The sequence below is a fragment of the Rousettus aegyptiacus genome, unplaced genomic scaffold, assembly GCF_014176215.1.
Source record: "Rousettus aegyptiacus isolate mRouAeg1 unplaced genomic scaffold, mRouAeg1.p scaffold_m13_p_18, whole genome shotgun sequence".
Lineage (NCBI taxonomy): Eukaryota > Metazoa > Chordata > Mammalia > Chiroptera > Pteropodidae > Rousettus > Rousettus aegyptiacus.
The window spans coordinates 4,600,715-4,627,604 of NW_023416293.1; the positions used below are offsets into that span (position 1 = coordinate 4,600,715).

The following is a 26,890-nucleotide window of genomic DNA, read 5'->3' on the forward strand; positions in this document are numbered from 1 at the left end:
AACAAACTGTATTACCTGGAAAATAGTATGCAAGGCGCATTGTGGAGGATGAGGCAATACTAGAATGGAAAAATGTTTGAGGAGACGTGGACTAATCTTCCTGGTACCCAGTGGAGGAATACAGGCAGCAACTAGAGAGAGATCTTGAATATTCTGTGGGAATAAAAAGAGTGAAAAGGAGAGTAACTAAATGTATCTGTAGAAAGTAAAACATATACCCATTTCTCAGCCCCAAACAGACAAAAGATTCTTAAATATTTAGGTAAAAAAAGATTATTTGCTGAAAAACAAAAATCATGATGGCAATAGAACTCTATTTTCTTAGAAGTAACCCATTCTAAAATGGAACTTCAAGACACATTACTTCTAAGAAGCTTTCTAAACGTCATCCGGAAACAGCCTATTTTTTAAAAAGCAATCATTGATTGTGGGAAAATAAGCAATAGGTTATCGAAGCTAAAAGTTCTGGCGATAAGTGAAGAATGAGAAGAGCCTGGTGAGTCTGTCTTCAGAAGAGCCAGGATTGGCTTGGGGTGAGAAGATGCTTGAGCATAGAACAACAGCCATTTGACATAGTGCAACATCAGAGTGTTGTAGAGTTGGGGGAATCTGACCATAAGATTACCACGGTCGGCTCACATTGGGGTGCTTTTCACAGCTTAGTTCCTGCCCCTGCCCACGCCCACAGCCACAGTAATCCCATAAAAAGCCTCACTATTTTCTTATCAGACTGTATTCCAGACCCAGTTCTTGCCTCCTAGTCTCCTAGATTCTCCCTGGGAGAGGCTGCATCTGGATTCTTCTCTCTGGGCTGACGGCTGCTTCAGACAGTCTGACTGGTGGTGTTGGAGGTGCTGCTACTCACCAGCCAGTGTCCGGCATCCAGGATCCTGGGCCCAAATTTGTCTGAGACGCAAAACTGTTTATAATGCAATGATCTAAGTGTACGGACGAGGAACCAAGGCCCAGAATGTTTGCGTGATAAAGTCAGTACTGGAATGTAGGGCTTCTGATTTCCAGAGAAGAAATCAAATAAAGAGAAGAGTGCATTTTTTTTTTTTTTTAAATTTTAAGCCCATTCTGCTTTGGTTCAATGTAACAAAAATAATTGCACAGAAATATCTCCCTGGGAATTTTTTTTTGACTTTGCGATGCTTCTGGAAATCTTGATTTATGTTCTTAAAAATAAAGATGCAGAGTGGTCTTACACAGAAACGAAGGATTTGTTAGGCTACATTTTAATTATCCTTTTTCATGTGCATTAACTGCTGACACACTGAAAAATTTGATTTAACTATTAATGTGCTTAACAGTAGTGAGCATTGTTTGACTCAGACACTAAACCTGTAGGATATACTTGCAATTTTTACTACGATTTAATTGTACTAAAAGTAGAATTTCTATGAATCCGTGCACGTGTGCTCACCTGCAGAGATGGAATTAACATGGTTAAATTAGGGTCTCAGCTTTGTTCTACATGTCAATACCACTGGATTTTCTAAATTTCTCACTTAATGCACTTGACGTTTTTGCAATATCTAATTTACTGTTAAGTAATAATATTTAACATGAACAAAATCTTAGCATATACTGTACCTTCCATGCAAGTTTTTCAGTATCATAAACTCCTCCCAAATCTAATAATTGTCTGATTAATTCCAGAGGGGGCTGTGCTCCATACATATCTGTTTCCGGCACATTCAGATCATCAATAAATATTATAATCTTAAGGAAGACAAAAGGTTTTGAAATACATTAATCAGTATTACCTTTCCTTGAATTAAGAATTAGGAATATTAATAATGTTATGACATAAGAAGAACATTTTATTTAATGATGTCTTTTTTTCTATTAAAAAGCAGCAGACCAAATTCCATTTTGATGATATAATTTTAGCAAACAATGTTTTCAAAATAGCAGAAACTCTACTCACTCTCTATAATTATGTCGAATAATAGCTGGAAATGTATCTGATGCTGGAGAAAGTCATCCAGTTGTGGCTATTATGCAGGTACAAACATGGTTATTATTCATTCGACATTTACTTATTGAGTGCTTACTATCGGCAAGGCAATGTTTTAGGTGTTAGGTGAACAACCAGCAGAAAATTCAGACACGTTTCCAGTTTTTAAACCTGTGTTACTTTCCACCTTTGACAACATTATGCAGTGAAATGCACTGATTGTAATCTCTGTGTGCATTAGCCCCCTTAGATTATATTTATTTCTGTAGAGCAAGCGAAAATTTAAAAAGTGCAAATAGTCATTTATTTTGAATTACCTAATTACCTCATTTGTATAACAGTCGATACCATTTTTTCCCTTTTGTATTACAAGGTGGATGATTACAGATAAACTGATTTGACCAAAATTCTCTTGCCTACATTTTTCATTTGTATGATTAGGTTGAACAATTACTATCCTTTTCAAAATCCCTAAAATGTACAGAATTAGGCAAAGATCCACCACATTTATCCAACTCTTCAGTCAATATTAAGGACATTTGAAGGAAATTCTTACAAGTTCTTGAAATTGACAGCCACAAGGGTTAAACTCGGGCTTTCTGAAGGACTCCATGTAATTTTCTTATGACTGACCTCTGCACATCTCTCGACTTAGGGCCTAAGCATATTATATGGTACTGAACCGAAATCACTAATTGTAAGTTTCGATTGCGACCGAGGGTTTGGTTTAACAAGTGTACAGTTAATAATGTGCCAGGCAGACAGGGTAAGAATAAGGAATGGCCAACACCGTTTCAAGAAAGTAGTTGTCCAACTTATAACAAAGGTGCTTTGATGACTTTCTCTGACTGAGGCTGTGGATACCATACATTTCTCAAGCTGTACTCAGAGGAAGAAAACGTGGTAAAACACACAGTAACAAACAATTGGCGTCTAACTTGTTTTCCAGTCTTCTTATCTGCTCATATTTAATTCAGATTTCAGTAGCTTCTTTTGGCTTTAGTAATTCCGAATCGGTATAATTCGTTACGTTAGAAACTGTATTGATTTGAAAACCAAAATTTCCATTTTAAAGTGCATTTTATAGTACATTCAGGAGTGTATACTATACTTATCTTTTTCTGTTTATTAGTATTAATTCAAATAAGTCACTTATCTTTTTCTGTTTATTAGTATTAATTCAAATAAGTCACTTTATCACGAGTAGGTTAAGCAGATAATCAACAGGTATGTGAGGCGTTTTACCCTGCTGCTTTTTGGTGCTCCAAGAATGTCTTTAGTTTTCCTTATTAAATTCTTGAGGATCATCTCCTTGGTTTTGGCGGCTGTTATTTTGATGCTAAAATTTATCGTAGAGACTATAATCCCTTTATTATTATTTTTAAATGAACTTTCATCAGTTTTAACTTCTGGCTTTTTAATAATCTTATCTAAGATGCCAAGCATAGAAAGAAAAACAAATTTAGAACACTTTCAAAATAGTTTTGCTTTAAGGTATTAAGAAAAGTGACAATCGCACAATTTTACTACATTGTTGTTGTTTTAAGGAAATTACCCTGAGGACAATTCAGTGAGAGAAGAAATACCAACTCTGAAATGTTCCCAGATATTTCCTTACTTTTACATGGAAAACAGTATCTCTTTGGAACTATAGCCAAATGTAACAGTACAAAAGCTCAGAGATGCCTCTATTCATCTATGCGCAACAGACACATATAACTTTTTATTCTGGAAAAATATTTTGATTTGTAACATGCTATATTAATACTGAAATTAAACATGAACGATCTGAACACGGCACGCAGTGTGTCCACCAAAGACATCGAAATTAGGACACACTGTTTGACTGAGGGTCACTCGGGTTATCCAAGAGGGTGCTATAATAATAAATGTAAAAAGGGGGGAAAAAAAGCCAAACCAGAAAATTCTCCTGGAGGGGATCTCACGGCCAGGCTCCCTTTTCCCTCTGCACGGCCGTCTCTGGGCTACCTCATCGTTCCCTCTTGAGAAGTCAAGTTTTGGCCCCCAAATTATCGAGTCTGAATGATCAGGGCTGACGCTCTTGAAACTCCAGGTGTGTTTCTACTGTAGAGTCTGATCTGAGAACTGCGCTATTTCTAAAAGCGTTAAAGGACTAAATAGACAGGTACCACCTTTGGTGACTTCTTGACTTAGTCTAAGGTTCTACCAATAAGCCAGAGTAGCCGCCATCTGGTAGACCAATAAAACCCCCTCTACCAGAACTATCTCAGCGTCTGAGTAGAGTAGAAGAGTTTGAGAGGGTAGTGGATTTTTTTTTTTTCAGGACTTTTTAAATTTTAAACTATCAGTTGAAATTTTCATTCTGGGATTTCTGACGCTGCTGTATTACATACCCAGACTTCCGGTTGCTGTCTTCTGAGTTTCAGAAAGCAAGATGCTGATGTTCTGTTTCAGGCTATTGGAATAAAATATTTTAAGAATTTAAAATTATCTTATTTACCTTAGTAGCCACATGAACAGAATAAAATGAGACTATCAGCGAGCGCATGGTTGATTTTACTTCTATCTTCTACAAGGAAACAAATATTTTTTTTTCCTGTCCACACTTTTAAAGTAATAAAATTAGTATCACCATTAGAACTGACAGCTAAATTAAAAAAAAATATATGAGCTTACTCTAAAAGAACAAACTGGGCAAATTCCTAGGATGCCAGGCTATTGGGTCTTTTCTTTGGAAAATAAGCTATTAACTCACTTGTTCCTTTATAAAATGCATTTTGCCTATGGATCACTCAATAAAGCCCCATTCACCTTTATTTTGGTCTTCAGATGTTTTTTTGCCTCCTTTATGTTATCTTTCTTTATGGCTAAAATCCACTTCAGTTTAAATATTGAACATACAGTAAAAAAATTTTCACACTCTATTGTTTACGATCATAATAATTTAGATAAGAAATGGTTCTTATTTTACTAAATGTTTCAAAAATTATTTCTATGGTTTTTCTTTTTTTTTTAAGGCCTTATTTAAGTGTAGTAGGATTCTGTCTCAAAGTCATTAGCGTAAGATGTACATGATGGTGGCCTGGACTAAAAGTGACATTGAAAGGAGATGTAGACGCATTCAAGGTGTATTGTGAAGACAGAACAGATATGACTAACCGAAGATTGGCTGTGGGGTGGGGTAAAATGGGGGGACAGGGATTGGGAGGAATCAGATGGGCTGCTGGCGATGACCTGGTAAAACGAAAGGGGGGATTCAGGGATGAGTTCTAGGTTTCAGCCTTGAATTACTGGGTCCCATTTATTGCAGTGAGAAACAGTGGAGGAAGAATCGTTTTGGAAAAGAAATCAAGAATTATGTTTCGGTTTTGTTAATGTTGAGACATTCACGAGCTATCCAATATATCTCACATAGTATGTGTCACATAGTATATATGTGACATAGGCAGCTGAATAAATAAGTCTCATGATTAGAGGAAGGGTGAGCTCTGGGTGCGCCCCCCAACCCCCAATCCCGTCTTCTGATTCATTGCAAACAATGGCAGATCTCTCTAATATTTTAACAGAATTAGCAATAACTTTAAAGTTTTATACCTTTCATTTGCAGTTTAGATTTCTTTTCCTTTTTTTTTTTTTTTTTTTTTTAGGAAGAGACGCACAGAATGACAAAGTTCTTTTATATATTTATATATTCAATAAGAAGGAAATATATTTCTAGTGCAACAAAACTATCTGTATGCAACACTATTAATATGTTTTAGGTGCATTTCTCCAGGAAGGAAAATACAGCTGTACTTTGTTAGGTAGAAAAGAAGAACTGAAGATTTAAATTTAGTTATATTTAAAATAAATCTAATAATTTCCTATTTAGGGAATTAATCTAGTTGTTAATACTCTGGAAAAGTAAAGATTTTGTTCTTAACTCCTCTTTTGAATATTTCTGCATTTTTATATAACAGGTTTGCTTTTTAAAGCAAGGCACATTTAGATATTAAAGCAACCTTTTTCTAACCAGACAAATCAATTTTAGAGTTTAATATATACTACCTTGATTTTTTAATTTCATGATATAATAAGACTTCTCCTAAAATTGACCCATATTTCACGTCAAATCCACCTGAGCCTTCTAACTTCTCAAGCACTTGATTAATGGTAATGGTTTTCCCAACACCAGAATCTCCTAAGGGGGGAAAAAAAGATACCTTAGATTAGATTTAGATGCAAGAAAATGAAGAGGCACTAAAAATTACAATGGACCAATAACATTTTCTTTCATTTGAAAATCACTTGAAAAGTATGTTTTTGCTTTTTTTAAAAAAAATGTGGTTAAAAACGTGGATAAACTGAGTAGTTAATATGAAAACCTCTGAAATTATTTAAATTATTTATGACTCTTAGAAAATAATAGATTAGAAGTTAACCATTATTTTTATCTAATGTTCATTTAAGCCTATCGCAAAACTTTTTGCTGCTAGCACAGTGCAACTATGACATGAAATTAATTCTCCCGAAAAATTTAGCAGCACAATCTGTGGGGGAAATTTTAATAAACTATTTATGGCAGCAGAACAAGGACTCATGACTCTACAATTCGCCAAACATGAAGTCAAACTAAGAATTTCCTTAGACCAAGTTGGACGCAAAGTATGGGTAGTCTGTAAGTTCCAACTCCGTTTTGCCTGAATACTGAGTGTAGAACTGAGACAGTGATACTGCTTCTAGTGAAAGGCGACAGCACAACTGAAAAGAAACTGAAAGGGTTGAAATAAATGTTAAGAAAGAGAAGGATTAATTAATCAGTGTTGTCCCAATAAATTTAATTTAAAAAAAAGGAAGCATAGTTGTACTGAATTACTCCTTTGCTAATGGTAAAGGACTGAAAAATTTTGGCATTGCTTGAAGAATTATGTGTGTACATTTTTTTTCTCTAAATCAGCTAGTTTCTTTTTTTTTCTTTAAATTGGTTTAATTTAATTAAACCAATCAATATTACTACCATCAGTGGTCTTCTAAGGATCTCAGCCCACAGGCTGTGGAGGCCTTGTGCATATTAATCCAGTTGTTCTGCTTCTGGAGTTTGTCTTAAAAGTAATGAAAGGATGAAAAAGACTTAACGGTGTCCTGTGAGAACACATATGTGGAGAAATGGGCATTCGTATACTGCCAGTAGGAAAATATATCAATATAGTCACCAAAGCCTGCAGGTTTTTTCTGTTTTATAAAATAAAACAGACTAAATAATTACTAAGCCTCCTCCTAACTCTGAAATTCTCCTTCTTTAAATACTTTCAATACCTGTGAGAAGGACAGGGCAGGAATTCTTTAGCAGGAGGCTGATGAGGAAAGAGAGGGATACTGTGTCTCTGGTCGCGATGTGATTGATGTTCTCTCCACATTCCGTTATCTTCAAGATGTTTTCGCCGGATGCTTGAGGATCAGTTAGTATTGAAGTTCCTAAGTTAAAAAAAAATTATCTTAAAAAATTGAAAAAAATCTATAAATAATATTAACCTAATCTTTTAGACACTAGATACTTTCTGAAGAAGTCTGTAAATTATTAAGCAATTTAAACATACATGGAGAAACCAAACTGTTACAAGTGCCTAGGGGTCTCTGATGATATCAGAAATTGTCCCTTTCATTTGTACTGTATGTAAACTCTCTGACGTTCTTACCACCAAATCTACGAATCTGCTCCCATACGCAATGCAAGCATCTCCTTCTTTCCTCCAGTAAAAATGAAGGAAGTAGCTCTCCTGCCAAAGCTTCCTGCAATTTTTTTTAAAGAACTTCACTTCTTGGGTAATCTTCTTCCCCTATCATTATCTGTCTCTTCTTTCGTACTGGAATTTTCCGTTATACAAACATATATGTGCTAGTATCTCAATCGTTTTATTGTTCGAATCATATTAAATGGACATATTTGTTACTAAAATACACACACACCCAAAACTAAAACAAGTGTCCCTTGATCTCACAGTTTCCTATAAATACCACCCCAATTTTTTCCTCCATTACGCAGCCAAAACTCTCAGAAGGGATACCTACAACATAGCCTCGCCTCCTCATCTTTTACCGCTTTTTTAAAATTAAAAATTGAATAGCTAACACATTCACATGGCACACAAAAGTACATAAAGGTATGTAATGAACAGTTAGTCTCTTTCTCATCTCTATATTCTAGTTGCTTAGTTCCCGTACTGTGTATACTGTTCTGCGATTTTTAAAAATTTAGTGTATTTTAAAGCTACTTCTACATTAGTAAAGAATTTTTTGTGATTAATATCATTTTATTTGATGAATACTAAATCACACATTTTTTACTGGTGCTCCAGTGATGGATTTATCTTAGAGATTTGAAGAAAATACCAAATTCCCATAGGAGCAGTACAAAAAGACTCTGGGTTATATGTACTGATATGCAATTATATTTTTTCTATATAATGATAAAAGTTAAAGATAAAAATGAAAATGGAGATAGAAAACATAAAAAAGGAGCACTCAGAAATGAAGAATACAATAAATAAAATGGAGAATGCACTAGAAGGGATCAACAGCAGATTAGATGAAGCAGAGGACCGAATCAGCAATTTGGAGAATAAGGTAGCAGAAAACACCTAGTCAGAGTAGCAACAAGAAAAAAAAAATCCAAAAAAAAAAAAAAAAAAAAAGAGGATGATTTAAGGGGCCTCTGGGACAACCTCAAGTGTATCAACATTCACATCATAGGGGTTACCAGAAAAAGAGAGCAAGGAATTGAAAATCTATCTGAAGACATGAGGATGGAAAACTTCTTTAACCTGGTGAAGGAAATAGATATACAAGCCCAGGAAATGGCAGAGAAAACCAAAACACTACTTCGAAGGGACACGTGCATCCATATGTTCATTACAGCATTACTTGTAATAGCCAAGATATGGAGGCCACCTGGGTGACCATGGGTGGATGCAGAGATAAAGAGGTGATACATATATACAATGGAATATTACTCAGCCATAAAAAAGAATGAAATCTTGCCATTTGCAACAACATGGATGGACCTAGAGGGTGCTGAGCTGAGTGGAGTAAGTCAGAGAAAGACAAATGCCATACGATTTCACTTATAGGTAGAATCTAGAGAACAGGATAAATAAACAAACAAAACTGAAACAAGCTCATAGATACAAAGAGCATTTTGGTGGTTGCTGGATAGTGAAAGGTTGGGAGGATGGGTGATGGTGGAAGGGTTAAGAGATACAAATTGGTAGTTACAAGGTAGTCATGGAGATGTAGAGTATAGCATGGGGAACACAGTAGTATTGTAATAACTATGTATGGTGTCAGATGGGCACTGGGTTTATTGGAGTGATCACTTTGTAAATTATATAAATGTCTAATTGAAAAATAACACATACTTTAAAAAAAATGATGCAATGTTAGCACTAATATATGATATATAATTCAGAGGTTTTAAATAAATATGATCACCCACTAATATTTACTGTGACAAATACCATAAAATAGAAGCTTGGTACTTCTAACTGACATTAGAATTAGAACTTTCTGGATGTTTTATGATTCCAATAGCTCTGGTTGCTTCTGTCAAAAGTCTTATAACTAAACTTTGAAATTCTTTGATGAGAAAAACCTGACCTCAAAGCAATTTAATCATTTTGCATTCATTGGATTTCTTTAGTTACAAGTAATCTCCATAAGCTTGATTATTAAGTTCCGGCCTCAAACTTCAACCAAAGTTCTCAAAGTATGACAATTTTCTACATCTTTTTTTTCTATATAGCAGCGGAAGATTGGGAATAAAAACAATTTAGCATATATGGATGTTCATCAAATTCTGATTATTCTTTTCTAATTAAGACTTTCCTTTACAATCAAAGGTAGTTCTTACATATATGTTTTTACTATTTTAGAAGCGATCATCTCCCTTTTCTCCTTTAAATGAGAGTTAATGAAAATAATACATATTTTCGTCAGCAAGACTTTCAATGAACTCGTTTTATAATTTACAGGTGATGCAATCAAATACATTCCAACTTTCTCAGAAAGCAATATTCAAAGATAATTTTTAAAGGCATGTTTTGTAAACATATATCTAACGTGGTTCCTGTACAAACTTGGAATATATCAGTCCTCAAAGTTGCTGACATAACTACTTATATACATAAAGTATTCCCAATATTTTAGAGAAGTTAGAGTATGATTCTTATACTTACTCTTACCTCTTTGAATTAGCGTCTGAACATTAGGAAGTAATTCTGACCATGGTATGAATTCACATGTCTGTATATCCACGAAATACCCAAAGATAGAATGTTTGCCAGTTGGTAGGTTAATGCCTACATTTGAAAATGATTTTTAAAAAAGGATAAATAAATAAATTCAAGTAAGAAGGAGGTTCGTTTATGGAATGTTTCACTCATGGTATGATTTCAATATGAAGATTTGACTGTGAAACCAGAAATAATAACTATTCACCAATGGTATATCCAAATATATAAAATGGACCCTTCTTTTTTTCTAATCTTTAATTGTATAAAATCGATGTTTTATTAACTTTTTGTCTTTTTCATATCCAGAAAGCGATGTGATTCATGATCTAATATCCTTTAAAATCTTACCCAGAAGTTCTGCATTACCATATGTTAGATATTATCAAACACCAATAACATACTGGTCATGGTCAAACCAATACCTTAGGGAACTGTGATATGTATTTGAAAATTACATTTACTTTTCCATTATAAAAATAATAAATGTTCATAATAGATTCTGAAAAATACAGAATAATGTACGTAAGAACAAAAGAATTTAGCCATGGTTTCATGTTATAAAAACAACAGTATTAATATTTGACACATTCCTTTGAATCATTTATATACAGCATAGCATTACTGTTTATAGTCGCCCTGTTGTACTTTTGTGCAGCTGGAAGTTTGTACTGTTTGATCCACATCTCCTCGTTCCTCCTCCTCCCCCAGCGCCTGTGACCACCATTGTATTGTTTCCGACTCTGGCTTCTTTCGAGTCCGCATATAAATGAGATCATACAGTATTTGTCTTTCTCAGTCTGATATACTTACTCCAATTAGCATAATGCCCTTAAGGTCCATCCTATTGCCACAGATTGCAGGATTTCCTTACTTTTTACAGATGAATAATGTTCTTTTGTATATAAATACCAAGTGTCTTTGATATTAAAAGTTAATTTCCACAGGAAATAAGTAAAAACTTTGCAATACAGATATCTTAAATGGAGCTTTTACAAATAACTTCAAATGATTAAGAGTTACATCAAACGAACCAATAGAATTTGTATTTTTGATAATGTTTTCAGTTCTCATATTTATTTAACAGATACGTTCATGCTTAATATATTTCTCCTTTTGATATCTGCATCAATGATCTCCTTATCTGTTGTTCAAAGTTCCTTTAATTAGTAATAGATAGCTAATTGAGAAGGTTAACAGTTTCTAAGTATTAAATAGATCATACTTGTTAGAACTGCTTCAAAATAACACAAATATTAAAGAAATCTAAGGCTTTAAAAATAATTTAAAAAATATTATTTTTTCAAAAAATAAATATGAAAATATGATTTTCTACAGAAGTTTCTGCTACATGATCATAAGTATAACACAGGTCCAGCTATACAGCTGATGGGCTCCACTTAGCTAAGCTCATAGTTCCAAGGCTTTATTTTTGTTCTGCCTTTCTCGAGTTATGGCTTTTTTTATAGCAACAAGAATCAATCAAGAATCTAATTTTCTTCAGCCTCTTTTCATTGGAGAAAGTATGTTGAGAGTGTACTTATCAACCCTCTTTTACCTTTAATCTTCACATTTTAAAAGGAAGGCCTAATCAACAAAAGCCCAACCATAGTTCCAAATTAATACTCTAATGCAAACATAATGATGACTCCTCCTACCCAGAACTTACCTACTTGTGTATTGCTTTCAAATAACTGATGAACAAGGTTGTCAAAATCATAGGTCACTCTTGCAAGAGAATCGGGCTCAAAACTTGAATAAAACAGGACATCATTTTCATGTTCGTCTTCACGCTTTAAAGTGCCTCCGAAGGCCCAAGTAAATGCAAATACGAAAAGCTTTTGAATCATTACGTTTAATTTATCAGGATATTTCTCCAGATACCATGTATTTTTAGACCTAGGGTAGACAAATGTGGAAGGATTAAGTTTTAAATTTTTAGAAAACATTCAGTAATTTATTTCAATATCTTGTCAAAGTTTCATTGGTTAAAAATTATAATACGGTTAAATGTTGGCATAAAAGTTTTAGAGTTAACGGGTAATTTTCCTTTGGTAAATCATGTAAATTTTTAAAAAACACCATTTGTATAAAAGATTTGTAGCCAATTTTTATTTTACTTATTTGTACATATGATTCACTTTTATTTTAGGTCAATTTATTAGCTGAGAGTTGGCCTAAACCATGGTAAGTGGTTTAGTTTGGGAGAGGATCTGATAATTCTCCATTTTATGTAGGTTTACAGTTTAAAAAAAAACAGGCCCGCATCATTGAAGCACACGTCTAGATCGTGGGGATGAATCTGGGAGCTGTGTAGTGGCTTTTAACGCTGTCCCAAGGCTTTTTCCCTTCTATTCTGAGTGTAATGGGAAGTCATTAAATGGCTATAAAAAGAAACATTCTAATTTATGTTAAAAAAAAATCAAACTCCTGCATATAAATACTAGGAGATATGGACGAGCATATTAATCACAGTAGTATTTGTAATAACAAAAAATTTTTTTAAAAAGCTATATTTTTATCAATGGATAAATAAATTGTGATGTACTTATACGATGGACTATTAGCAGTGAAAATGAGCAAAGAAGCCTGCAAGGAACCACAGATTAATCATAGGATCATAACATGGAACAAAAATGTAAGACACAGAAGAACATAGAGAGTGAATCCATTACAGTTTGAAAATATGCAAAGTTGAAAAATATACTGTTTGGGAATATATTAAAAACAAAAATCCAGGGTCGCAGTTATCGCAGATGATAGGATGTCATAAAATCTAGACAGGCGACAGGGGACTTCAAAGATAAACTGATGTTTTTTTCCTATAACTAAATAATGTGTATATGAATATTTGTGTATTGTTATTTCTACCTTGCACGTATTTTATAAATATTCTTTTATGGCTGGTTTCTGTATAAGTTAAAACTAATATACAGTTGTCACGTTGAGAATAGACTAGAAGAACTGGGGAAAGCAATTGGGCGACAGCTCAGGCGAGAAGCAGTGAAGGTTTGCGCTAGAATGCTGATACGCAAGGTGCACACAAATGAATGTGAAGGCCGAGCTGACGGGCAGGGTAAAAACCGTATGCAGAATGTCCCATCGCTTAAAAGCAAGTGTGACATGAATGTCTCAGGGACTTATTGACAGTGAGACGTAGGGAGGAAGGCCTCAACAGTGACACTCTTGTCCCACAAAATGGCAGAATTATAGAGTTAATAATTTCTAGTTACGATTTGTTGAGCACGTACTATGCACCAGGCACTATTCTACATATCTAGTACATCGCATTATTTTTTCCAGTTTTATGAAAGAGAAAAATTGAAGCTCTAAAATACTTAGTAACTGGTTCAATATTTGTCAGGTCATAAACTGCAGATTCATGAAATATATTCATGTCAATTTCATTTCTTTCTCAAATATGCTCAGAGTCTGGACAAATGTATTCATTTTCTGCATGTAACAGCATAACATCTACTGCTCTTGTATTAGATATACAAGGAGGACACTATCTAAGCCGAAATAAAATAAATTTAAGTGGATTTTGATGTTGTGAAGTCATCAAAGCACTGGTTTATTGACAGGTAAACAAACCCGTGCCTATTTGAGTGTCTGGCACCTAGTAGGTACTAAAACACATCTGTTGAATGAATGTAACTGACCTCTTTTCTTTATCCTTGAATTTGACAGAAACTTTGGAAGGTGGAGAATTCTTCTCCTCAGTTGAAACGTTCTTCAAATCTTCACCTTAAAAAGGAAAGCGTATTTCCCGCAATCAATAACAGACCTAAAATTTAGTGAGGTTTAACTTTTAACATTGTTTAGTTTCTGAATTGTCATAGGAAAACACCTTCGTTTCATATACAGTATCTTAGAGTACCTTATCTGGCCAAAGTGAGTTACTTTTCTAAGAAAAGAGGAGCAGAGAATATACCTTCAATTGTCTGAATTGATCCTTATTTATTTGAAGCATGAATCTGCATACTTTTGTTCTTCATTTTATTCTGATGACTTTTTTATATGTTCGATTATTCCAAGTAAAACCTTTAAACATTCAGATGACTACCTCTAAAGATGGCACACATTACAAGCTAAATAATAAATCTGTCTTAATAAAATGAAGCATTAAAAAAAAACCTATATGCTTTCGAATAAGAAATTTATCAAAACAAACACCAAATAGGTCAACTTTGGGCAGACTGTAGTTGTCTCCCTCCCAACCGCCTTCGCCCACCTTTTCTAAGTCATCCATTCCACAGAGAAGCACAAAAAATGATTATTTGTTCTTCTTTTTGTAAAATATGTGGAGATAAAGAGAAGCGTACAGAAAAAAAAATAACAATCACCCATAGTTTTACCATCTGCAGATAATAACCATTAGGTGTTGATGCATTTCATTATGGTCTTTTACATAAATATGTACTATTTAAATGTTAAAGTCTTAAAAATTTAAACTTAAAAAATGTTATTCAGCCAACCATGCCATCATGCAATCCATTTATTATGTTCTTAATTTTAACTATTACTTTTTTTCAGTCCTAACCTCGCTGTACCTTCTAACGACTCCCGTTCCTCTGCTTGCCCTTCTGATGATCTGGGAATGTGCACCTGGGAAGGGGGTGGATGCTCTTCAAGGCAGAGGAAGCTGTGTGCTAACGATTTCTATCTAGCCTGGCACTGCTCTTTTTCAAGTGTGGTCCTCCCCTTAACCATCAGGCTTTAAGATGTAAAGAGGGGTTGGCAGTAGGAGGAAATATGTCTGACCTGCTCCCTAACCCAGTCGGGCTTCACGGCATGGTGAACATGACATTTTGTTATGGCCGCTAGCTGTGCCATGCCGTGCTGACTGGCGAAGGGAAAGACAACAGCCCATTCAGGAGCCGTGAGGAGAAGGAGAAGGGCTGAGCTACGTGTTTGCCCCCACTTCATCTCCCGTTCTTGGTACCCAGCTGTTTTTTTTCTGCTTAGGATTGCTGTTTTTTCCTCCACTGGGACTTGAACCATTTTGTCACCCTTGGGATTTATCGAAATGTTTCAGTTTCGTGGAGCCAAAAATGGGTTTTGGAGAGAGAGTTGGAGCCTGTGCTAATCTGCCATCTCAGAGGCAACCAGAGAACCAGCGTTTAAATGTTGGCATTCTTACTCCAGGGACCGTGCCCTCCTTAGCAATAACGCTATACTGTTTCCTTAATCTTTTGATCGTTCCTTACAGATGTTTTACCACTTACCAGGTTTATGCTTTTGTATGATTACACTTTACACCTAGGATTCTGAACAGATTTTTTCCTTACTATTCGAGCTCTAAGAATTTTTAAAATGTAGCAAAACCATTCTTTCCTACTAGAGACCCTCTGAGGATTCTTTATACTCATTTTTCCCGGGACCCTTCAACACTTATGCATGATGTTAATATACTTGATTAACATACTCCTCTATAAATGCTTTTTAGTTTGTTCCATGTGCATGTCTACTGTTGGTTCAAATAGACTGAAAATTCCTGGCTTTCCTTTCTTTTATAAAATCTAATAGAAAGTGGTAAACAATCAGCATTGACTAGCTAAGACACAATATCATTAGTATGACGTAGGGAGGAAAAACTCACGTTGTCCAAAGCCTCCATTTTTATCAATGAATTCAAAGAAAGCATCGAGAATTCTGCAGAGAGTCATAATGATTGTTATGTCCTGTACAGGAAACGGCTGAAATTTCTGATGTTTCTTTATAAACTGCAGTCCATCTTTGACACTATTTTTAATCATGAATTCAAGATACTCCACTCCTGACTGACTCATAATTTTAGAAGTTTTCAAAAGCCATGACTTCATATAAGGCTCCCATCCCAGATCAACGGGATCCTAATAATAAAAAGCACCAGATAATTTTTTTTTGGTAAATAAATAAAAATAGAGTGTCCACCTACTTTCTTACTATCTCTTGAATTCACCACTGCCCCTCCCTGAGAAATGTGGTTTAGAATGATCATTCGTTAAAAGGGCAAGTGATTAAAAACGCTTAATGAATTACCCTTCTCCGAGATACTTGTGATTTTTAACCGTGGTCCTATAAGACAACAAGCTCTTGGGGATTATGTTTAGAGAGCAGAGCTGAGGCTATGCACACGTGGAGGAACTGCTTACCCAGAAAATCAGCACTGTACTTAGCTTTACTCAGTACATCGAATTCAGTAGATGAGAGCATAGGGCTAATTGTGGCTAATAATTTCAGGGATAGACAGCAGTTATTTCTTGTTGTGTTTTTGCCTCCTCCCCGCTCCCTTGGTAATGTGTTGCACAAGTTCTAAGGGGCGTGGGGCTGGCGTGAAAAGGCGTCAGGGCAATCTGTCCTCCATTGGAAAAATACTCCTTACCGTTGTGGAAAACATTGACATTCCAATTACTAAGTAGTATTAATACCAGGAACAATCACACGCACATTCATTCCTGGGCCAGGAGGCGTTAGGGGACATGGAACTTTTAAATACTGGGGTCGCTCTGTCGGATCCAGAGGGAACAGCCGAATAAATATAAAAATGCTCTAGCTAGTGACTAGTTATTACTCTGAACAACGCGTTTCTTGAGGTGAGCAACTTGATTTTGAAACCTTACCATGTAGACCATGGCGCATCGGCTGACGGTGGTGGGGCTGGCGTGAGAGAGACTGTCCACTTCGAAAATCACTCTGATTTTTTTGGTTAGAGCTATTCTCTCGCTGTTCGCTAGGCACAGCGTTCTAGTGTCGTCCAGCATGGAGTTCAGACTCTCGACCCAAAAGGTGTCCACTGGACCGTCTAAGACGATCCACTGCCAATCGAAGTCTGGGGAGAAAAATATTCTTAATGTAACAGAAAAATCTCGGTCTCCTTTCATTACAATCCTGCAAACATTCCATTTTATTTAGAAAAAAAAATTTTTTTTAATTAAGATTAAAAATGATAGCCTAGAAAACACTTGAGGGAATGTGTTTAAACGTCATCTCTAATGTTATTAAATGTAAGTACATATTCATACCACGTACTTAATAAAGCTTTAAACGTTGTTTCAATATTTTAAGTAGCTGAATTGTATAACTAGCCCCTAAAATAAGGATAAGAGAAAGGGCCATGCATTTATCTTTTCCATAATAATATGGCTTGTGAGTTTCCTCTTTCCACCCAGGAACATTTGTTGGAAATGCTGCCTCTGGGAAGTAGAAAAGAGAAATAGATGCCCTTTGAAGAAAGAATCAAGTAGACAGACTTTAGAGCATTTCACAACGGGGATCCATGAACTCTTCTTTCTACTCTCTACAGCCACCACCTGGCTCCACGGTTTCAGGAAATCTATTGGTCAGGATAGGGGAGGTATGAACGGGTTGCTATGGAAATACAAAGTAGCCACTTGAAAGACATTAAAGTATTCATGAAGAACAGGAGGATCCAGATGTCACCACTGCTGAGATGGGCTCTGACTGGCTGAAATACTTGCCTTGGGGAGTTTCTTAAAACCCTATGAAGGAAACATATAAACATATGATACCCAATCACCACACTCTCCCGAACTGAACCCCAAAAGGCAACAGACACAACTTCAGTGATTCCAGGAAAGTAGAAGCAGCAGCAGAAGTCTCTCACAAAGTCTGGGATGTAAACGCACTACTGGTGTGTGTGCTGATTTGAAGTTAAACTTGGAGCAGTAAAAGCAAAGGTCAGTAGACTGTCAGCTCCTATGGAACAAGGACCTTGTCATCATACACATTCTCTGTCTCCCTGGCACATAGCCAAGTGGCAAATGCTGGATATGCAGTTCATTTTAGATAATTATGCTTAGTTGGCCTGGAAATGTAGATTGCTTGAAGTCCTATTTCAGATGCTTTTGTAGTTCGTTACTACTGTTTCTCACACAATATTAATTTCTACCTGTAATATTTACTTGGTCCCTGTGAGATATTAATGGTCACTTATAAAGTAAAAGAGCTATGTAAGCCCTGGTACTTACATAACTATATATATATATATATATATATATATATATATATATATATATATATATAATTAATTATATATATTTGCCTTCCGTGTTAATTAATCATTTTTAGTAAATTTAATAACAACACTCACTCTGACCTTTTGGAATTTTAACCTCTTTCTCCATCTCCTTCTCGAAAATATTATTGTCAATATCTGCTGTATCGGAAGAATCAAGTTTGAAAACCTAAAACAAGTAATTAATTATGTTAAAATTTGTATTTGATCCCACTTTCCAACGCAAATGAACTATCTGTCAATATGCTTTCCTAAGTGATAAAAAAGTAAAAGGCAGAAGGTTCCGTAGCTGAAAAGACCATCACGTGAACACTAGAGTCTAATGTAACTGAGCTGTGACTCAGGTCATTTTTTTTTAGAAAATTCTTTTATTTTAGTTTTTTTTTTCCTCTCGGAAAGATAGTACATGTTTTTGTATAATGTTCAAATAATGCAGCAAAACTCAGAAGAAAGCAAAAAGTCTCTGAATTTCTACTATCTATAAAAATACAATGGTTGACATTTTGGTGTACATTTTTCCTAGACCGTCCTTCACGATAGAGTTTTAAAATTTCACGCTGCATAAGAATTACGTGCAGGGCTTGCTAAACCGAGGATTCTTAACACCTGATCTTGGCAGTTCTGCTTGCGTGTGGGATGGAGCCAGGGATTTCCGTTTTTAATATGTGCCCAGGTTGTTCTCACACCAATCTCCAAGAAATTCTAATTGATGCATATACTTAACTCTTACTTATGTGGGGGACTTAATTATTTATGTCCCCAACGGGGGTGAGTAATATACCATCAGCTGACTGGAATAGGTTTCCTTTACCACCAAGAGCAGGAGGGGGGACTAAACACTAGGCCAGAGCTGGGGGGCTCTGGAGAGAGGGACCAATCCTAGGTGTGAGCACAGGGCCTGTGAATGCAAAGGTCACTTCTAACTCCCAAGCCTCATCAGTAAGATAAGCAAGTCCAAGTCTATTTCCAACTATTATTGTTATTACAAAAGTCTGAAATTATCATCCCTGTACATAAGTCTATTGCATTTCTTTCTCTAGATCAATTTTTTAAACATGGGTCAAGCATTATATACATTTTAACCTTTGTTGATTCCACTGGATTTTTTTCTGAAAGTTTACAGCACTAATACTTCCACCAGTGAGATGTGTTTGTTTCTCCATATCTTTGATAACATGGAACTTTTTAGCTATCGATATCCCTAGGTTTTGAAAATTTGATGAGAAAAATATCGTGCCTATTATTATTATTATTTTTAAATTTTTTTGGCTAATACTTAGGCTGAGCATCTTTTCATATGTCATTTGGCATTTTTTACTTAATCTGTCAACTTCCTATTCAAAGCCATTCCTCATGTTTAATCATTTTTTATTCATGTTTGAAGCTCTTCTATATTAAGGATATTAACTCTTTGCATATAACGTATGTTCTAAACATTTTCTTACAGACCGTAGTTTGCTCAAAGTGTTTGTTGCAACTACTGAAAAATATTTTTTTATTTACATTTATAGTAAAATCCTTTTGTCTTTTGATTTATAATTTTTGGGTTCCTAGTCTTAGTTAAGGACTTCCTAACTCTGAAAATATGTCCCTAAATATTATTATATTTTTATAATTTTATTTTTACATTTAGATTGTTAATTCATCTGGAATTTTATTTCTGTGTAGGGAATGAGGTAAGTGTCCTTCTATGTTTTCACATAGAAAAACAGCAAATTATTATGTAAACAGTGGATTAAATAATGTTTTTCCTGCTGATTAGAAATATTACTTTAGTTGTATAGTAAGTTCCTATATAGTCTTGAATATGCTTCTGGACCCCATTGAGTGTCATAACTGTGTTAATACCTCACTGGTTTATTTTTACCTGGTCTTGAGTGTTTTTTTTTTCCTCTTCTTGAAATATAACTGACATATAACATTGTATTAGTTTCAGGCGTACAACATAATGACTCAATATTAGTATATATTGCAAATTGATCATCACAATAAGTCTAGTTAATATCCATTATCACACATAGTTACAAATTTTTTTCTTGTGATTACCTACTCTTTTAATAACTTACAAATATACAATACAATATTATTAACCATTATCACAATATTGTACCTTACCGTTTTGGTTATAGTATGGATTTGTTCTAAAATTAATTTAGAACAATTTTTAAACTCCAAAGTACTATGTTTTCTGCCCAGATATTTTTGAATTCTTGGAACATTTATACTCCCAAATAAACTTTAAAATATTTTTACTCAATTAAAAAATGGTATTTTGGTTGGAAAGACATTATATATTAATTTGGTACGGGTTGTCATTTTTAGAATGGAAGTCCTTCCATAAAGAATGCAGTGTATCTTCCATTTATTTGAGTCAATTGTACAGGTTTCATGCCATCCCCTCATAGGACAAGTTCCTTTCTTTTACATTTTTCCAATCTATTTTTATAGGTTTTTGCTGCTGTTAGCAGAATATTTCCTGTTTTCATTTCTAACTTGTGATCATTAATATAAAGAATTTTATCACAGCCACTTAACCCTGTTTCTTCTTTAACAACTGTTGAGAAAAGTGCAATAACATCTCTCACTAGCTTCATATTTGTCAATTTTTCTATGAAATTCTGTCAACTTTTTTTCTATACAGTTTCACATTATGTCATAGGCACATAATAGTTATAGAACTGCCATGTTTTTCTGTACCAATAGCACATCGTTCTACTCTAATTTTATAATAACTTGACATCTGGCAGGTTTCATTGCCCAAATTCATCCACTTTTTAAAACAAATTCAGGAATGTCATGGACCTTGGTTCTTCCATATAAATTTAGAATCAGTTTATCAAGGTCTTAAAAAACACTTCACTTCCCTATTTCAAAACTTATTTAAAAATCTCCAGTAATCAGTGGGTATTTGCATAAGGACAGACATATAGATCAATGGCACAGAACTGAGAGCCCAGAAATACATCCTGACATTTATGATCAGTTGCTTTTTGACAAGGGTGACAAGACAACTGAACGGGTAAAAAACAGTTGTTTCAACAAACAGATATCCACCCGCAAAAGGATGAAGTGGGATCCCTCACTTAGAACGCACACAAAAATTAACTCGAAATACACCAGAGACCTAAATATAAAAGTGGAAACTATAAAATTCTTGGAATAATATATAGGAGAAAGTCTTTGTGACCTTGAAGTATACAAAGCTTTCTTAAAATATCATACCAAAAGGACATGTGAAAGAGAAAAAATCAACTGGACTTCATCAAGATTAAAAACTTTTACATTTGAACAGATACCATCAAGAAAGTGAAAAGACAACCCACAGAAAATATTTGCAAATCATATATGTAGTAAAGGATTTATATCTATAATATATTTAAAAACCTCTTCAAACTCAACAATTAAAGGATAAGTAAGTCAATTAAAAATGGATAAGGGATCGGAATAGATATTTCTCCAAAGAAATTATACAAATGGCCAGTAATACATGAAAAGATGCTAAAAACCATTAGCTATTAGGAAAATGCAGATAATAACAAGTGTTGGTGAGGAAGGAAAGAAAATGAAATGGAGCAACTTTTCTAAAAACCGTCTGACAGTTTATCAAAATGTTAAACATACATTGATTATATGATCCAGGAATTACAGTATGAGGTATATACACAAGAGAAACGAAAGCCCATGTGTCCCTCAACTGATAAATAAAATGTGATATATCCATACAATGAAATATTATTCAGCAATAAACGTAATGAGTCCTGATACATGATACAATATGATGTATCCTGAAACATTATGCCAAATGAAAGAAGCCAGTCACAAAAGACAACATATTATATGAATAAATTTATATGAAATGTCCAGAATAGGTAAATCTATAGACAGAAAGTAGGTTAATGGTTTCTTAGGGCTGAAAGGAATGGCGGTTTGGGAATGGAGAATAGATGCTAATGATCATAAAATTTATATTTGCAGTGACGAAATGTTCTAATATTAGGTCATGATGATAGCCACAAAGCTGTGTGAATACTGAAAACCACCGAATTGTACACATCGAATAGGTAAATTTTATGATATATGAATACAATATTAATAAAGCTATTTTAAACAAAACTTGATGGTATTTGTATTAAAACTGCATTTAATTTGTAGCTCAATTTAGGAAGAATTATTATCTGTATAATAATGACTCTGTGAATCCCAAATCATGGCTACTATAAAGAATACAGATGTAATCAGACACAATGGAACAATAATAATATATTTAGTAAAAGTTGGATGTTGAGAAAAGGTGAGTTGTCATTTAATGATGTTGATGCTTTCATCTAAAAGCAGGGTAGATTAAAAATAAAAATAATTATTTAAAATTAAAAGTGAAATTATTTTTTTAAAAACATAGCTATAAAAGTAACAGAGAAGAACAAAAATAGACTACTAATCTTCCAAATTATTGGAAGGAACGCATAAACAAATCAAAGAACAAAACCCACAAACTGGATATCTTAAACATAATCATTATATTAAACAAGTAACAATAATGAGTTCAAACATATGTTATAATTGAAAAATGAAAATGAAGTAAACTTGCCTATAGAAAGAAAAATCTTTAATACCAACTATATTGTATATATGTGAGACATTTCTTAAATTACTTAGGTTGTAGGATAATAAGTAAAAGCATACCAGGTGGGCAAAAGAATAAAAAAGAAAAAACAAAGCAGAAATGGTAATTAGGGCAAAAAACATTAAGTGAGATAAACAATAGAATTTTATAATGAGAAAAGAAACAATCTGAAATGAAGATCTAGCAGCCATGAGTACTTACAAAACAGCTTAAATGAAAAGCATTTATAAATACAAAAAAGAAAATGATAGGAATATTCGTAGAAGACTAATTCATCTCTCTTAGTAATGGTAGATGAAATAAATAAAAATAATTAAGGATACAAAAGAGCTAAATAATTTAATAAGGTAAGTCTAATTAATTCATCAATATCTACATCTTTTACTAGACCTTGAAAGCAAAGAATGATGTTCTTTTCATGGGCCCACAGAAAGTACTAAAAATTTACCATATTTTAGGTTATAAAGTAAATCTTAAAATATTCTAAAAATACGAGAAACATTAGAGACAATTTCTCTAATCACAAAGCAATAGAACTACAACTTAATAATAAAGCCAAGAACAACATAAAGATACTGCTATTTGAATATTAAAAAAAAAATCTTTCTTAAACAATTCTTGCATCAAAGAGGAAATCAAACATAAATTGCAGAATGGCTCTAAAATTCTAAAAAAACATTAAAGTAGAGAGCCTGGCTCTTCTAGATATTAAAACCTACTCTAAAGCTATATTAATTCAAATTGTGTCATTTTCCTTTTTAAATGGAGAAGCAGAGTAAAGAGGGTAGAAAGATGTATATACATACATATTAGTGGGAAAGAGATGAATTATTTAATTATGTCAGGACAATTTTCTATCTGGGAAAAATTAAGTTAATAATTTACGCAAAAATAAATTACACATATCACATTAAAGATGTTAGAGGGTTTACTATAATGTTTGTTGTTAAACAAACATCAATATACCAGAATAATCTTAGACTAGGAAAAGGTGTGACTGAAGAGTTAGAGTCTATAAAAGAATATATTGATAAGCTTATTTTCATGGATTGTAGAAAGTAAGTACAGCAAGTTGACAAATAAAAAATTACTTTTTTTTTTTTTAGTTTTCCAAAGATTTATTGAAGCAGAAATATATTGGTCAGATACTTGCTAGGAAAAAGCAGTTTGAATGATATTCAAAAATATTTTTTAAAATATATTCTATCAAAAGTCTTCATAAACTAGATTATGCTTTACTCATCCATATAATAGCAACAATACAAAAGGTTTTATTTCCTTAGGATAAATTATTAGAAGTAGATTTCTAAATCAAAAGAAATATCTAGTTAAAAAGCTTAGTATGTATTCCCAAAATTATTCCCAGATACATATGAACTTCTATTTCACAACTTTGTAATTATGAAATATGAAATATTTTGATTATGAAATATTATTTTTCTATTAAAAAATTCTTGCTAACCTGTTTGGTTCAAAATATCTTCTTTTTGTTAATATATCTTAGCTGATGAAATTTACTGATAATCTCTACTCATTTATTACTAATGAGAATACAATTTTTCAAATTTGTTTTTGCTATTCACATTTATTCTTTGATGAATTTCATATCAAATACTTTATTCACTTTTCCATCAAAGTATTTTTGTATTTCATTCATTTGTAAGGCATATTGATGATGCCTGAATCAGTACATCATCCTCTACTTACACTTAATCTACTTTGCATTCCTTTAAAAGCGTTCTATTGTTTATTGATCACTTTAAAACATAATGCCACATTTTGTTTTTTATAGCTAATAATTTTTTTCATTTTTAATTGATCATAATAATTTTAAATTTACTTTTACACTAGTAAGTACATAATGATACCTAATGATGTTTTAATCAGTCTTTATATAAACAATGAAATAATCCACAATAGTCATAAAAACACTCATTTCATACAAAACTTACATTAGATAAATCTGAGATTCTTGACTTTAATCCTTGATCATTGTCTTTCTTTGAATTCCCTGTAGTATTAAAAAGTACGTAATTTCGAATTGTTGATGATAACAATCCATCAGTCCATTTCATAGTATTAGGGTCCAGCTGTCCATATAGTTCACTAAGTGTGATACACTTTGGATTCAAAACACAAATATCTACTCTTCCTTTTTTTCCTGGAATCTGAGAAAAATCCGATGTGTTTTTAAAAGACATTACTATGGTACAATTATTTAATTTTTTGCATTGTTATTACCAAAAGGTTTTAGGAAAAGTCTTTCACTCCAAAGCAAGATTCTGTATAAAGGTAGTGATTTACAAGGAACATAAAAATTGACATATAAAAATTAGCCATAATATTCAAATCATTATTTAAAAAAATTCTAGATATTACAAATAATATCTCTAGAAAAATAATGATAAAAATTCCATTGTGCCTCATCCAGGAATACAGTATATGAGCCAGGTTGTGGTGTGTCTGGAACCAGGGTAAGATATAGAAGTAAGGGAGAGTAGGATATAATTTTAACCTACAGGTCAGAACTGGCACTCAAGCAGACCTTACTTGCAATATTCTAACTTGTCTTGGGCTGCCTGAACAACTGGGATCCATTCCACCTATCTTGGATCTCAGGAGGGAAAAGTGACAGGTACTTTTTGTAAAAATTGCAAAAAGACTGTAGACCCATAGAGGCCTAAGAGAAGAGATCATGGATGGAGACATACAATAGACTAGACTATCTAAGGCTCTAGGGAGAAAGCAGGGTAGAAATCTTTGGGAGATTAGGACATTCACAAGCAGCTCTATATACAGTGGGACTGTAAAAGCCACATGCAGGATGAATGCACAGAAAAGATCTGAGAAGATTCTAAACTTTCTTCTCAGACTGAATCTGAGGTTCAGAGTAGGTCCAGCTAATCAGTGAAGAACTAATTACTCCAGCACAGAGTAAGTTTGTAAAAACTAGGAAAGGTGGCTGTTTTTACAAATACCCAATTTTCAACAAATAATCTCAAGGCACACAAATAAACCTGAAAATATGGTCCATTCAAAGGAACAAAATCAATTGAGAGCGCCTGTCCTTGAGGAAGCTCAGGCATTAGCAATCCTAAACAAAGTCTTTGATGCAAACTGTCTTAAATACGCTCAAAGAGATGAAGGAAACCATGGCCAAAGAGCTAAATGAAATGAGAAAAACAAAAACAAAATAGTAAGTAGAAAGACAATGGAGAAAACCAATGATCCAAAATATTGGTTGTTTGAAAAGATGAACAAAATCAGTGAACTTAGACTAAAAAACAAAACAAAACAGAAAAAACACAAATAAATCATACCAGAAATAAATGCATGGGCATTACTAATGCTGTACAGAATTTAAAAGGAATTTTAAAAAATACGTGAATTAATGTGTTCCAACAAATTATGTAATTTAGATGAAACAACTTTCTAGAAACACCAGAATTGCCAAAACTGGTCATTTCTTTGTTTCTTCAGACACAAGGAATAGAGAATCTTAATGGATCTATAACAAGTAGAGATTGAATCAGTAATTAAAAACCTCCACCAAAAAAATGTCCAAACTCAGATAGAAGATGAATTCTACCAAATATTTAAACAAGAATTAATAGCACTCCTTTCTGAACTCCTGAAAAAAAATGGAAAAGGAGGGAACACTTCCTGACATTCTATGAGGCCAATGCTACTCTGATACCAAACCCAGAAGGATACACAAGAAAACTACAGATCAATATTCCTTAAGAATGTAGATGTAAAAATTCTTTAAAAAGTGAATCCAACAGCACATTAAAAAAAATGATACAGGATGACCAAATGAGATTTATCTCAGGAATGCAAGGGTGGTTCAACATAAGAAAACAATCGGTGTAATATACTACATTAATAACACAAAAGAAATAAACCATATGACCATATTGAGAGAGGCAGAAAAAGAATTTAATAAAATTTCACATCCTTTCATGATAAAAACACTCAGCAAATAGGAATAGAAGGGAACTTCGTTAACATAAGGGTTTTATGAAAAACTTACAGCT

General features: G+C 33.6%; 1 protein-coding gene across 1 annotated transcript in view; it reads right to left on the minus strand.

The window, feature by feature from the left end:
• DNAH14 (dynein axonemal heavy chain 14) overlaps nt 1-26,890 on the minus strand; it is a 193,830-nt gene that overhangs the window by 66,411 nt on the left and 100,529 nt on the right. Inside the window, exons 39-51 of the mRNA XM_036235400.1 lie at nt 24,806-25,021; nt 18,305-18,398; nt 16,815-17,023; nt 15,812-16,064; nt 13,872-13,956; nt 11,879-12,108; nt 10,162-10,278; nt 7,241-7,399; nt 5,993-6,125; nt 4,339-4,400; nt 3,209-3,393; nt 1,597-1,725; nt 16-153 (exon numbers count right to left, since the gene is read on the minus strand). Coding sequence (XP_036091293.1) covers nt 16-153; nt 1,597-1,725; nt 3,209-3,393; nt 4,339-4,400; nt 5,993-6,125; nt 7,241-7,399; nt 10,162-10,278; nt 11,879-12,108; nt 13,872-13,956; nt 15,812-16,064; nt 16,815-17,023; nt 18,305-18,398; nt 24,806-25,021 — 2,010 coding nt within the window. The remainder of the gene's footprint in view (nt 1-15; nt 154-1,596; nt 1,726-3,208; nt 3,394-4,338; nt 4,401-5,992; nt 6,126-7,240; nt 7,400-10,161; nt 10,279-11,878; nt 12,109-13,871; nt 13,957-15,811; nt 16,065-16,814; nt 17,024-18,304; nt 18,399-24,805; nt 25,022-26,890) is intronic.